General features: G+C 34.8%; 1 protein-coding gene across 2 annotated transcripts; it reads right to left on the bottom strand.

Moving 5' to 3' along the window:
• Positions 1–833: 833 nt before the first annotated feature.
• Positions 834–3,794, bottom strand: LOC143052846 (complement C1q tumor necrosis factor-related protein 3-like). Of its 2 annotated transcripts, none has more exons than XM_076225956.1 (3): positions 3,656–3,794; positions 2,229–2,438; positions 834–1,548 (listed from the first exon to the last, which is right to left on the bottom strand). In XM_076225956.1, exons 2-3 carry the CDS (start codon positions 2,371–2,373, stop codon positions 1,139–1,141), a joined length of 555 nt encoding a protein of 184 aa, XP_076082071.1. In that variant the 5' UTR covers positions 2,374–2,438; positions 3,656–3,794; the 3' UTR covers positions 834–1,138. The 2 variants fall into 2 exon arrangements, with proteins under 2 accessions (XP_076082071.1, XP_076082072.1); XM_076225957.1 differs by having other exon boundaries at positions 3,651–3,779.
• Positions 3,795–14,544: the final 10,750 nt, after the last annotated feature.

A 14,544-nucleotide genomic window follows, 5' to 3' on the forward strand; every position in this document is an offset into this window, starting at 1 on the left:
ATCAAACAAAAGTTCGATATATGCTATTTAACAGCTGTGTGTGTGTGTGCTTAAGATTCAATTCTAATATGACGTGCTTCTTTTGCTTTGTGAATAAATCAAATAAAACGTGTTTTCACATGCATATATTGACTACTGCAGAGTTTTATCAAATTGGCATGTATTTAATATATTTTAAAAACTTAAAACACTTCTAAACTCTTAAATGATGCACATGTTGTTACTTATTCATTTATTATGACTGAAAGGTGCTGCAATTCCAAGTTGACGTATTTGACCTAGACACGAAAACTGAATTGAGTTGGCTTTTCAGAACTCCTCCCTCTGTATGCTTGTCGCTATAAAATAACTTCAATTTATTTTACAAGTATTCGTCGCTGGGTTACTGTATTTTTTATCGTGATTTAGAAATATTTCATTTGATGCGTGAAGATATGCATGCGTAATACAGATTCAAAATACAACGCATATGTCAGTCTCCACATATACCGACACCTGTTTGGAACAATGTACACATTCTTTGAATTTGGAACAAGAAATTATGATTTACTCTTAAATTGATTTGTGGAGAAAAAATTAATCACATATAAACAATGGACTCTTACAGTTTAATATGATAAACCGGTAATTTCAGTGACCCATCTTGTTGACGAATTCCCCGACTGTATTTTTGTTTCTTTTGTGTTTTTTTGTGTGTGGTGTTGTTGGTTTTTTTTTGGGGTTGTTGTTTTGTTTTTTTTGGGGGGCGGGGGGGGGTTACTTTATGTTCTTCGAGAATGAGAATATCTTATCCCGACGGACTTTAGAACAATTAAAAACAAAGGCAAAGCAAGTACTTTTGAAATAATATATTTATTTGTGACCTAATATGTAAGCGAAGCAATATCTATGCAGGTGTGTTCAGTTTATTTTAAGACGTTGTTAGTTTGTAACTTCTTGTTTCATTGGAAAGGGCAGTTATTTGGTACGTGGTGATTTGATATGCCTGTTATCGGATGTGCCTGTTTAATATTTGTTTTACGAGGTTTTGGATAGTTTGCCATATCAGTTTATCTGGAAACTTATATCTGGCTCCTGGAGAAATAAGCAATATAATTTGCATTTCAAAATCCCAATATATAATGTACAGTCAGACGGTTCAGATATCAGGTTCAGATATCAAGAATCCAGAGAATGTAGAATGGGAACGACCAAATGCCTTTTCCGCTCTCGGTCTATTATCTTTCTGGACATAAACGGTATCTCCTACATTCAATTGCAAGACGGCGGTAAACGTGTAACTATCCCCTTGTGTTTCGGTTGCATAGGGAATCATTATTGATGTTCCACTTTTCATCAACATTATACGTAGTGGACTAGGGGGAGCAGACATTACTGTACCTCCAAAAAAGTAAGTACCTTGTTTTGGTGCCTTAAATTTTCCTGTTCCAGGACTATAACCATTGCCTATGTTTGTGACAACATGGTTAAATTTTATTATATCACCGCTCCTCAAAGCAACAGTATCCGCTGTCCATACTGCGAGGAAGGCCGGACGGGGTTCTGAAACTAAAACATAAAAACTATTGACATTTGACATATTTTCCTCTGCCTATACATGTCAGTTTACATTAAAGTAGCCAGGGACAATAACGTGGTGTATATATTATATATATGGGTGGTTAAAACAAAGGTTTTATAGATAATTATGTATTATGCGTACAAATTACATTTAATTATATGTTGACCTTGTCATGGTATCAATATATTTTTTCTGTTGTAATTGCTGAGATTTGTTTTAAAGTCTATAAGAAATTCGTATATTTCTGACAAATATGTGCTGTAACCCATATTTTTAAAATAAATTTGAAATGTTTTGTATTGAACTCTTTTTCAGAAGAAATGAGAACAAAATACAAAATTTATGATCAGTCCACTTATTTGGCCCTTTGAACCGGGTAATAGGACATGCGTATTTCAAATATTAGTATAACCGCTTTTGTTGTCTACATATTTGCATCTTTTTCAATTAGTATTTAAAGAAAAAAAAATTTTATACTTATTTAGGTAGAAATATATATGTATGTTTCAACACTTCATAAAGTGACGTTTTGGTACTACACATATCATATAGATATGGCAAACCATTTTTCGGAGCTTATTGTCCAGCTAAATAAATTGTCTTTGATCAAAATATGTCTCTCATCATACCAAACTCTTTTAATGTAAATATTTTGATGCAAACTTACAACTTTGAAGCTTCGATTTGACTGTTGCTAAATCAGACTGAATAGTCTGAATAGTCTGAAGAACTGATTCATCCGTTTCCAGAGCGGCTCGTCCAACAAGGTTTAAAGCGACAATTGCAGCAAAGATGTGAACAAATAGAGCCATGGCAACTGGTTTTGGCAGGAAGTGACACCGGTGTAACAGTGATGTTATGACAACAAAGTTAAAAGCTGAAATAAAAGTTTTAAGAACTAATTATTGGTTGCCTATCAACATATGTGTTGCGTCGGACAGAAATCGACCTTATGCAAATGAATATCCATATATATCTGTTTTTGGAAAATCTGTATGCCAAGTATGTAACTGTTTATAAAATGAGTTAATATAAGAAATCCTATCAAACAAATCAAATTCATTTTTATGACGTGTTTGACTATTCAACAATCAATCAAAGTCTTATACACGTACATATTCACGTGCATTTCCATACGGTCGAGTTCTATCCGGCGCAGCTCATAGTATACAGTCATTCGTCTCAACTCGGCCGATTCCGTACCCTCATCTAGGAGAGTAGCGGATTCTACCGAGGATTGCCGATTGAGTAAAGAGTCATTCGTCTCAACTCGGCCGATTCCGTACCCTCATCTAGGAGAGTAGCGGATTCTACCGAGGATTGCCGATTGAGTAAAGAGTCATTCGTCTCAACTCGGCCGATTCCGTACCCTCATCTAGGAGATTATCGGATTCTACCGAGGATTGCTGAATGATTATACAGCGAATATAAAGCACGTCAACTAGATGTAAAATAAACCTATATGACACCTTGCTTTATATACTACTGTTGATTGCTAAAAATTTGATATCTGCTAAATTTTCAAATAAACAAACTATAGTTTTGTACATAATTGGTTAGGTTTATCTCTTTTTTTTTTTTAAAGTTTATTAAAGAAAACTCAGCCGCAGAAGACTGGGGCAAATTATGTACAATAGTAGTTACAGAAGAGGGACGAAAGACACCAAAGGGACAGTCAAACTCATAAATCTAAAACAAACTGACAACGCCATGGCTAAAAATGAAAAAGACAAACAGACAAACAATAGAACACAGAAAACTAAAGAATAAACAACACGAACCCCAACAAAAACTAGGGGGGATCTCATGTGCTCCGGAAGGGTAAGCATGTACAACATAGTTCATAATAAAAAAAAAGTATACATTTTTGAATGATACATCTTCAGAAATAGGTCTTTGTATATAACAGTTTTAAATTAGACACGCATCTTTTCTACCTTTTGAATGAAAATTGAATGAAAATTGACAGCTTAGACAGCACATTACTATTACAATATTTAGACATGCCTAGTACTTTTTTTGCATTTGGATATTTAAAATAATATGGAGGTATGAGCTCCCCCCTTAAATCCTTGACTAATATACATACTATACCTTGTCTTTATAGTGCAATAGAACCGGGACCGCTATGGCAAATACAATGGTGAGGCGGCGAATGTAGCTTTTTATACTTTATGTCACAGGAAAAAGGTTGGTTCTGAATGCAGATATTGTTTGCCCTGTTAAATGGTAAATAACCAATCAGGGTGTTTTTATCAAGTAGAAAAGATTGTCGTTGACGAGTCTCCCTTCAGTGCAATCATAAGACTTCACTTTAAGTCTTTCTCAGTCAAGTACTTGTTGACAATGATGCAGAACTTGAAATTTAATTGAGGACAAGTATCTACGGAAATCTTGCTACGGAGGCAGATGTGCATTCCATTGCATCAGTGATGCTTAGATCAAAATAGTTATAAAAAAAAATATGGTTTGAAATTATTTCATATCTTGTCGTTTAATAAATGTTTTTCAATACTCATTGAAAATCCTAATATCACTGTATCATGTGTGAAATACAATAATTTTCGTATTAATTAACATAAAATCAAATCGTAATTTGTTTTGGGAGCCCGCGACAGGAATATATGAGTTTGGAAAAACGCAAAACATATAATACAAATACGCTTATATTGTTCAGGACAAATCTATTTTCTCTTTTTATCAAATGATCTAATTTTAAAACGAAGACTTTGATTTAATAGCAGATGCACTATCAACACTCGAGCTTTCAGGTCTTGGACTTATGAGATATTTAATGTAAAAACTGGCATGTACTGTACGTAAAAAAATGACACTACAAGAAGGTTTCAATAGGGGATTATACAGAATAGAATAAGTAGTCAAAAAAACAGAAAATATGGGATATGATAGAGACAAGAAGACAATAAAATGAAAAAATGAAAAATAATTGGGTGCTAAATTATTAAATAGAGAATAAAGAGCAAAATAAATACAAAATAGAGAAAATAAGCTGAAACAAATAAAGAATGAAGAAAGGAAAGATCCCCTTCTTGATCCTCACACAAAATGGGAAACATATTAGAAAACTCCCTTCAGATTAAGGTTTACATGTAATAACTGTATAATATGATATATATTATATCATTAATCGGAAGTACTCCCTGGTATATATTTAGATTGGTATCGATTAGATGGATATAATCTCAGTTGTACTCGGCATTTAGGTTTACAATGGTACTTTGCGTATTATATCTTTCTGTTTACTTATTTGCTTTCGATCGGGACTGTGTGTCAGCTATGTCTTTATGAGACCCTTTTAAAAGGCAGAATTTATGACAATTAAAGTTAAAAAAAATAGTCAGGATAGACTAAACAAAAAAAGGCACGACCGATTAGAGTGAAAAATAAAAATTCAGGAAAGAGATTACAATATCCTATCCCCCCTCCTAAAAATTAAATGGTAGATCCCTTATGCAACCATGACCTTTTAGTTTTGAGGTTTGAAAACGATTCTTCTGTGAAACTGGATAAAAGCAAACAAGCAATTAAGCTAATGAACACATATCGCTGTATTCAAGACCTATTGGTGGCCTTCGGCTGTTGTCTGGTCTATGGTTGGGTTGTTGTCTCTTTGACACATTCCCCATCTCCATTCTCAATTTTATTTTTTACAGAGTTTGTCTTTAGTGCCGTGTGGAAACAGTAGAGTGCCTCCCTGTGCTTCAGGTTTATGCTCTTATAATATACTAGATTATGGAGCGTGTGTCCGAGCGAGAACTTCTCTATGTTCATTACTCAAGTTAGTAATATTTATCAAAAAGCATTATTTCAATAATCAGCACTATTTAATCAGTCGCTACCCTGATACACCATTTCTTTTATTTCGTAGTGTAATTTCCCTTTCATGAATGTGACCTACCGAATTAGACTATTTACCGGATTTGTTATCACATAAGCAACACGACGGGTGCCGCATGTGGAGCAGGATCTGCTTACCCTTCCGGAGCACCTGAGATCACCCCTAGTTTTTTTGTGGGGTTCGTGTTGTTTATTCTATAGTTTTCTATGTTGTGTCGTGTGTGCTGTTGTTTGTTTGTCTTTTTCATTTTTAGCCATGGCGTTGTCAGTTTGTTTTAGATTTATGAGTTTGACTGTCCCTTTAGTATCTTTCGTCCCTCTTTTATGACGGGTAGCGTTTGACGTCTTTAGCCGATCAGTTTTATCATTTTTGCATCATTGAATTTATGGTGTGTTGGTTCATATTCTGGACGCAGTCTTTGCTCCTTTTTAATAAAATCCACATAACAAAAAACATATATGAAGCGTAGAAATAGAAAAAATATTGAATATTAAACTCGTTCAAAGGGTATCTACACGTCTCTATCTTCAAAATCGCTTATCCAAAATTACTACCATCGTTAACATTTTTAACAAGAAAAAGCTTGGTTACCCTTCTATCTATCTTAAACGTTGTAACATACACGAGCGAATCGTACGCTTTGAGATATATAAACACCATAAGGTGGTGACTAGGGAACGTCAAAACCATCTCTTATCATAATTTTTTTGTATCAAACTTCCCGTTAATGATATAGATATCAAGATCGAGGAAAGGGCAGTTTTCATTGCTAGTATTAGCTTTATGTAAAGTAAGTTCAAAAAGATAAATTTCTTTAGTATACACACTGAAGTCGTCATTATTGAGAGCCAATATATCATTCAAATATCTAAAAGTATTGTTAAATTTTTGTATTAGATGTTGTTTCGATGGGTCTTTGCTGATTTTAGTCATACATTGTAACTCATGGCAATACGAAAACAGGTCCGCATAACCTTAAGTTTAATTGAGGTCTGGAGCTAGCATGTCAGTAACTGCTTTTAGTCCGTTGTTATTTATGCATTAATGTATTATTGTCATTTTGTTTATTTCCTTTTTTACCTATTCTGACATCGGACTTCTCTTAATTAAACTGAGTTTTGCTGTACGTATTGTTGTGCGTTTGTTTTTTATACATTGGCTAGAGCTTTAGGGGGAGGGTTGAGATCCCCCCCCCCCCCCCCCCCCCCCCCCGTGTTGAGATCTAACAAAATACATTTTTACGCCTGTCCCAAGTCAGAAGCTTCTGATCTTTGTTAGTCTTGTATGATTTTTAATTTTAGTTTCTAGTGTATAATTCGGAGTTTAGTATGACGTTCATTATCACTCAACAAGTAAACATATTTGTTTCGGGGCTAGCCTAAGGACACCTCTGGGTGCGGGAGTTTCTCGCTGCATTGAAGACCCATTGGTTGACTTCGGCTGTTGTCTGCTCTATGGTCGGGTTGGTTTCTCTTTGACACAATCCCCATTTCCGTTCTCAATTTTGCATAACTAGCCAACTTCAGGTGACATAGGCAACACCAAGATCTCCGCCTACTCTTATGCGTTTCAAACAAGTTCTTATTGTCGGCCCTGGAAGAGCGATTGATAACCTATAGTGTCTTGGATGTGGATGGTTGTCTCCACATCTTGATATTTTTCATAAGACTACACTTTCCTGCTTTATTCCACATTATTTTTAAGAAATATCTGGGACAATTATACTAATATTATACTAATACTAATAGTATAATAGTCCCAGAATATATATTCAAATAAGAAAATTCTGTTTTAATTAACCATATATGAAATACAAGTTCAACCGGGGAAAACAGGATACTTGACACTTAACAGTCAACATTTAATTACATGTTCAGCCCATCCGGCGGAATGATGTTCACTTTTGCTTTTGACTTCTAGCCAGATGTTAGGAATCCTCTAGTTTTATCTATGCATGTAATAAATATTTTTGCCCGCTAAGCACCTTCTTTTCTTTTCATAATTTTATCCAATATAGTTTAAAAGGCCATTGATGAGAAATTTATAGAACTCTTGTTAATATTTTATAATTTTGTCAAGAAAGAGGGATCCAAAATTAATGTTTAAAGGATGAAAATTCTAGAGAGAATCATTTCCCTCCCGACTGATCCAGTTTAAGGTATTTCTTGTGGAAGCATTCTCAGCCCCGATGATACAGTTGTACTTATTTTTTGTGGCAGCATTCTAAAGCACACTAATTCAGTTTGATGACTTTCTTTTGGGAACATTCTCGGCCCTACAGATCCAATTAAAGGACTTTCTTGTGGAAGCATTCTAAGTCCCAATAATCCTGTTGAGTGTATTTCTTGTGGACGTATTATCAGCCCCAATGAGCCAGTTACAGGTATGTTATGTGGATTATAGTCCGGCCGATTGGTGCAGATATAGAGCAGAATTGCTCACTTGATGAGGAAAGCATGAAACTTTGCATAGTAGTTCTTGATTATATACCCTTTGATTTCAGCTATGGACCCACTCTGAAAAATCCAATATGGCTGCCATTTTCAAGATGGCGGAAAAACGGTATAAATATCAAGATTGTTCTATATAATTTCGGAAATTAAAGTAATGATTCTTTAAAAATGGACTTCATGTTTTTAAATTTGTTATCAATTAATTTTAAAATATAAAAAAAAATTATTTGGTTATTTCTATAACACAAACATTTGCAAATATGGCTGCATATACAAAAACAAAAAGAGAAATTCAAAATGTTAATCAATATGTTACATGTTATTGTAATTGTTCTTTAAACGCTTTCAGTTTGAATGGTTGGAATGAAATAGGTTTAAACGAGTCGATTCAAAGTTAGTATATGTCAGTTAAATGTGGTGGAATAGTAGGTAACTCATCTGAACTTTGAGGCAGTGCCGAGTGCACCTGTCTCGTGTCTCTTCAATGCCACGTCTTGAGTCATTTATCGAGTTTTCATCTGCCGTACCCACTGCATCGTCAAATTATTCTATATAATCAATAGGTGTACCTTTCTCCAGGGGGATTAGACGATTGCCTTCACTTAAAACGGTTAAGGGGCAACTATTCCCTTTTCCAACTACGTGCGAAACAAATTCGCATCTATTCAGCGAGCATGGTCCTAGAATGCACTCCTGGTCAGCACTTTTATTAGTTTTAATGGTAACAGTCATTTTTTTAGTTTAGCGGAACTGTGATGGTTCGTTTTATGCAAACTTGCTGAGTTGAAATCTCGTTTTCATTGTTAACAAATGCCGCATTTATCACTTTATTGTTGATGGTAATTGTGGGAGTACTCAGGTTTATCACTGCGCTCAGTGTGTCCAAAATATCTACCCTAAGTATAACATCGTCTGTTAATGGCTCTTTGCACAGATCCCATTGTATGTGTACTCTATTAATGTCGAGAGTCGTTCTTTATAATCTTCCCAATAACAAGCTGTTAACCAAAACCACGTAGCGCTACGTTCTCCAAATCTCAAATTTTTTGCCGGAATTAATTTCTCATTTACTAATGTTATCATTGCAGCAGTGTCAACAATCATGCTCACATTCTGGTCATGTATAGTACCTCTTACTGCTAAACTCTTTCACATGGTTCGTCTGATGACAATATCTGACGAGGACGTTGGCATCTGATCGATTTTGTGGTGAGGTGATGTTTCATGGCCAATAGACTTTGGAATCGTGCGTTGGTCTACTGGCCCGACCCTTTGCTGTTTTAAAACTCTATTGTTGGGGTTGCACTTTGATTTGCTCCGTATCCTGGTGAAGGTGACCGTTGTCTGAAATAAACGGGATTTCTGGAGTTTGTCCGTGGAGATGCTAACCGTTGTCTTTAGGGGCCATATGATCCCTAGCTTAGTGGGGGTGTTGCTGATCGATAGGCATTAAGGTTGGGTGTATTTCTATCTTGCGATCTACCGCGATTGTATTGCTCAGGAGATCTTCCACGTGTATATTGATCAGGTGATCTTCCACTTAACTGGTGATCTTCCATGATTACTGGATCAGAAGAACCGAGGTTATATTAATCGGCCAATCCACGGTTATGCTGATTAGTTGAAAGCATAACATCAGCTAGTTTTGTGACAATTTGTGTGAAGTTATGCACCTCATTATCCAAAGGACTGCTCATATTTCTTTTGTCGATCGGTGATACTGCGCCATCAGCAAAGCAGACTTGTCGATGGTCATAATTGATCACTTTTTGATCCAAATATCGCCATCTGGTTTGCTATTAAGGTTTTCAGTTGTTTTAACGCCTTGTTTAATGTTTCTGGGTTCCTCTCTATAACATGCGTTATAGAATCTTTGTCTTTACATCCTCGACGGATTGCTATAGTTCCAATCTGGTCTGATCTTTCTTGCTGAAGCGCTGCTTCAAATGAATGCTTTTTTTAAGGCCTTGGAATCAAAGCCAACATCAGCCTGGCAATCTGGGGCCTACACACATTTTTCCTGTTTTACCATTGTCATCTACCGACAGTTCGTTCAAATTGGTAAATGAACGCCGCCCAAGTCATGGATCCTCTTCAATTGAGTTTTTGCATTTTTGGAGGTGGGCTTCGGCTCCGGTCCCTTGCACCAAGATTTTCTTGCCATCGGGTATATTCTCTCTCCAATTAGGAGTCTGAAGAAGAGGTGTTGCCACACTCTTTTGATTTCCTCTGCCCTTTCCTGGATCGGTCAGTGGAGTCAGCTTGCTTTTATGGGAAGCCTATTAGAGCTCCAGGAGCTGACGAAGTTGTCATAATTGGAGTGATAAATGTGGGATTTGCCGTTTGACTCGACGGGGATGATACCGTAAGTATAGGCACTGCATTCAGCATTGGAGAAGCTTGATAGAATCCACTTGCAGCCAATTGTTTTTGTAATGGTGTGCTGCTCTTAACTAAATATTATTGACTCATAGTAGATGGTAAGTGTGTGTAAGAAGACACATAAGCCTTTTTGCTGGTATCCTTGATTAGTACTAGAGGTTTATAGTATTTTCTTAAATAGAGATTGTTGTTGAATAATTTGAACTGTCTTATGCAGGGCCAAGGGCCCTGACATAGGACTTTTGACTTATGGAGAAGACACCTTCAACAGAGTTGGTGCGGTTGATGGTTCATGCGAACTACAATAGGGGAAAGACCCAAGGCATGGATTTTGTTGTGTACTTTTTGTAAACTTGCGTTGTACTGGCTAAGGTCACATTTTGGCTTAGATGATGTGTCCATTGCAGGAATCTTAACTTCATTATTTCGATTGTCCAATAATTCATTTACAACAGATGCCAGTTGTTGGAAGGTACCCTGCTGTTCAAATGCACTTATAAATTGAACTGTGTCTCCTTCCTCAGTTGTTGTCAGCTTGTCCATTCATCTCACCACAACATTGAATATCGTATTGGTCTTACCATCAATTCCGCCAAGCAATTATTACTAGCCTTGTGGTCTATGATGTCTTCAGACTGTTGAAGTTGCCGAGATATTGATTTCATCTGTTCGTTATAAATATTCAGTGCCTCTTTCTGTTCAAATTAAAACGTAATGAGACCAACACATATTTTATCAATTCGCGCTTCGCTCTGTTTTATATTGCGTTAAATCTCAACTGTTCTTTAAGCATTAGATTTTCTATCTACTAAACATTCCTCGTACAATAGTTTAATAGTAATTTATGAGCTGTCCTCTGTTAAAACGTCTTCAGCTTTGGGTTTCTCAATATCCCCAAGTGATTCAGCTTCTGCCATTTTAATGTTCTTGTCCGTGTTGTCCTCAATTCCTGCCATTTCACTGATATGTGTTTAAATGATTCTCAATTCACTGTTTAATATCTCAAATAGCAAAATATTGCGACCCAAGAAATCAGATAGGCACTGAATAATATCTTCAGGCAGATAAATCCCAAAACCACAGCTTTTATGTATGACCCAAGACAACAAACACTGCAGCTTTTAATGAAAGCTACTACTGCAGCTTTTAATGAAAGCTACTACTGCAGCTTTTTATGAAAGCAACTACTTTGTGTATGAAATGACAAGGAAGGCAAAATCAAAAAGAACAGAACTGGGACAGATACTATAAATGACACTTTACATCAATAAAATGCTTATATTCAGGTCAATTCTGACTCAATAATGAATATTTGTTTATTTTTCAAGGAGGCCATTTTGAAAATAGCCGCCATTTTGTATTTCAAAGATAGATCAAAACAAAATCTTGCTAAATACACCAAGTCATACAAATATATTGATTTTTGTGCTTCTAGCATCAAATCCACTGTGGTTTATACAATATTGGAAAATATTTTAGAACGTACGGCCGCCATTTTGAATTTTGAGGGTGGGTCCATAGCTAAAAATGTTCAGTACACAAAAATGTACTATCAACCAAAATTTGGTGCTTTCCTCATTCTTTGAGCATTTTTTTCACCCATCGGCCGGACTATTAATCCCTCTCGGTCCTACAGATCCAGTTTAAGGTATATTTGTGTGGACGCGTTCGCAGCCCCACTAATCCAGTTTAATGTATTTTTTGTGGAAGCATTCTAAGCCCAACTGATCGAGTTTAAGATATTTCTTGTGGAAACATTCTCAGTCCCACTGATATAGTTTAAGGACTTTCTTGTGGAAGCATCGTCAGCCCGAGATATTTCTTGTGGAAGCAATGTCAGCCCGAGATATTTCTTGTGGAAGCATTGTCAGCCCAAGATATTTGACCGTATTTCTTGTGGAAGCATTTTAACCCCCACTGATCCAGCTTAAGGTATTTTTGTGTCGAAGCATTCTCAGTCCCACTGATCCAGGTTAAGAGGCCCCGCTTGTGAATATACAGCAAACTCAAAAATATTTTGATTTACAAAGTCCTGTACCGTGATTAAAATTGTTAAAAATTTCTGTGTTAGGCTCTTGTTGCGAGTTGTCTCATTGGCAATCATTCAACATCTTCTTATTTTGATAATAACTTGAGGACAGTGAAAGTGATGGACAAATGTGATGCCACCCAAAAATCGAACTTGATATATGTTTGAAGGTAATAAGCATAATGTAAAAGTTTCATTAAATTTGGTAAAGGCAAACTAAAGTTAGAAGGCAGAAACAGCAAATAAAGCAGATTTTTTAGTTTGTAATAAGCATTCTGTATAAGTCTCATAACATTTGACTTAGGCAAATGGAAATTAATTTCAGGATGTGCAGACTGACATGCAGTCTTACAGACAAGCAAGGGTCAAACTAAGTTTCCCCCTATGCTGGGACAGTGGCATAAAATGCACAAATAATATAATTGGTTTAAATTTTCAATGTGAGCAATCAGATCTAATTTGATTGGTTTAATATTTGAATGTCACCAATATGATCTAATTTGATGGGTTTAATATTCCAATGTGACCAATAAGTTCTAATATGCTTGGTTTAAGGTAGCACAATACAAAGATTTTATAACTCCAACTCCCAAGTTTTAAAATGCTGTAACTTTCTTAATTATGCTTGAAAATTTATAAAAGTGGTAGTTTTGGATAGCTAACAGAATACTCTTTCAATTTAATGCAATGTTAGTATTATGCAACAATTATGTAGCCAATTATAATGTTAACTGTGTCTAAAATATTTTTCACCAAATTTCCACTTTCAAATGAAATTAGCTTCTGCATAGGTATCCCTAGAGGGTTGATTTTATTATATGTTGTTCCTATGGCCATTATCTACAAAAGGGTGTCTCAGATTTTAGATAGAATGTATAGAACAAATTTTACACCTAATTAAACATTATCTTCTTTTATGTGGTTAGGATGTTTACACTAATTAGAGATTTATGAGAGAATGGAATCCCATAAGGACAATTTGAGACACCCTTTTGAAGCCCATGATGTGTTGATTAAGATTTCGTTAAAATTTTCTGTATAGTTAAAGAGATGATAGAGCTAAATTCATTCAAGTGAACTTACCCAGATTTTGCCACTAATTACATAATAATTGATTACATAATGATTGCATAATACAAATATTGCATTCATTTAAAAGATTAATCTTTTATCTATCTATATATACCTCTTTTATTATTTTCTATGCATTCATAAGAAAGTTACAGCATTTCAAAGGTTAGTGATTGGAAGTAAAAAAAATCTTTGTATTGTGCTACCTTAATATTTCAATGTGACCAATAAGTCCTAATATGCTTGGTTTATTATTTCAATGTGACCAATAAATTCTAATATTGTTGGTTTACTATTTCAATGTGACCAATAAGTCCTAATATGATTGGTTTAAGATTTCAATGTGACCAATAAGTTCTAATATGATTGGTTTAATATTTCAATGTGACCAATAAGTTCTAATATGATTGGTTTACTATTTCAATGTGACCAATAAGTTCTAATATGATTGGTTTGATATGTCAATGTGACAAATTAGTTTAAATATGATTGGTTAAATATTTCAATGTGACCAATAAGTTCTAATATGATTGGTTTACTATTTCAATGTGACCAATAATTTCTAATCTAATTGGTTTAATATTTCAGTTTGACCAATAAGTTCTAATATGTTTGGTTTAATATTTCAATGTGACCAAAAAGTTCTAATATGATTGGTTTAATATTTCAATTTGACCAATAAGCTCTAATATGATTGGTTTAATATTTCAATGCGACCAATAATTTCTAATCTAATTGGTTTAATATTTCAATGTGACCAATAAGTTCTAATATAATTGGTTTAATATTTCAATGTGACCAATAAGTTCTAATATGATTGGTTTTATATTTCAATGTGACCAATAAGTTCAAATATGATTGGTTTACTTTTTCAATGTGACCAATAAGTTCTAATATGATTGGTTTAAGATTTCAATATGACCAATTAGTTCTAATATGCTTGGTTTATTATTTCAATGTGACCAATTAGTTCTAATATGCTTGGTTTACTTTTTCAATGTGACCAATAAGTTCTAATATGATTCGTTTAAGATTTCAATGTGACCAATAATTTCTAATATGATTGGTTTAATATTTCAATGTGACCAATAAGTTCTAATATGCTTGGTTTAAGATTTCAATGTGACCAATAAGTCCTAATATGATTGGTTTAAGATTTCAATGTGACCAATAAGTTCTAATATGATTG

The sequence above is a fragment of the Mytilus galloprovincialis genome, chromosome 11 (assembly GCF_965363235.1).
Source record: "Mytilus galloprovincialis chromosome 11, xbMytGall1.hap1.1, whole genome shotgun sequence".
Classification (NCBI taxonomy): Eukaryota; Metazoa; Mollusca; class Bivalvia; order Mytilida; family Mytilidae; genus Mytilus; species Mytilus galloprovincialis.

What these genes read in the sequence shown, in the direction of transcription:
- LOC143052846 (XM_076225956.1), bottom strand. Translation starts at nt 2,373, where the DNA reads ATGGCTCTATTTGTTCACATCTTTGCTGCAATTGTCGCTTTAAACCTT. An exon ending in CAAATCGAAGCTTCAAAGTT is followed by an intron (nt 1,549 to 2,228) that starts GTAAGTTTGCAT and finishes TTTATGTTTTAG; the next exon opens with TTTCAGAACCCCGTCCGGCC.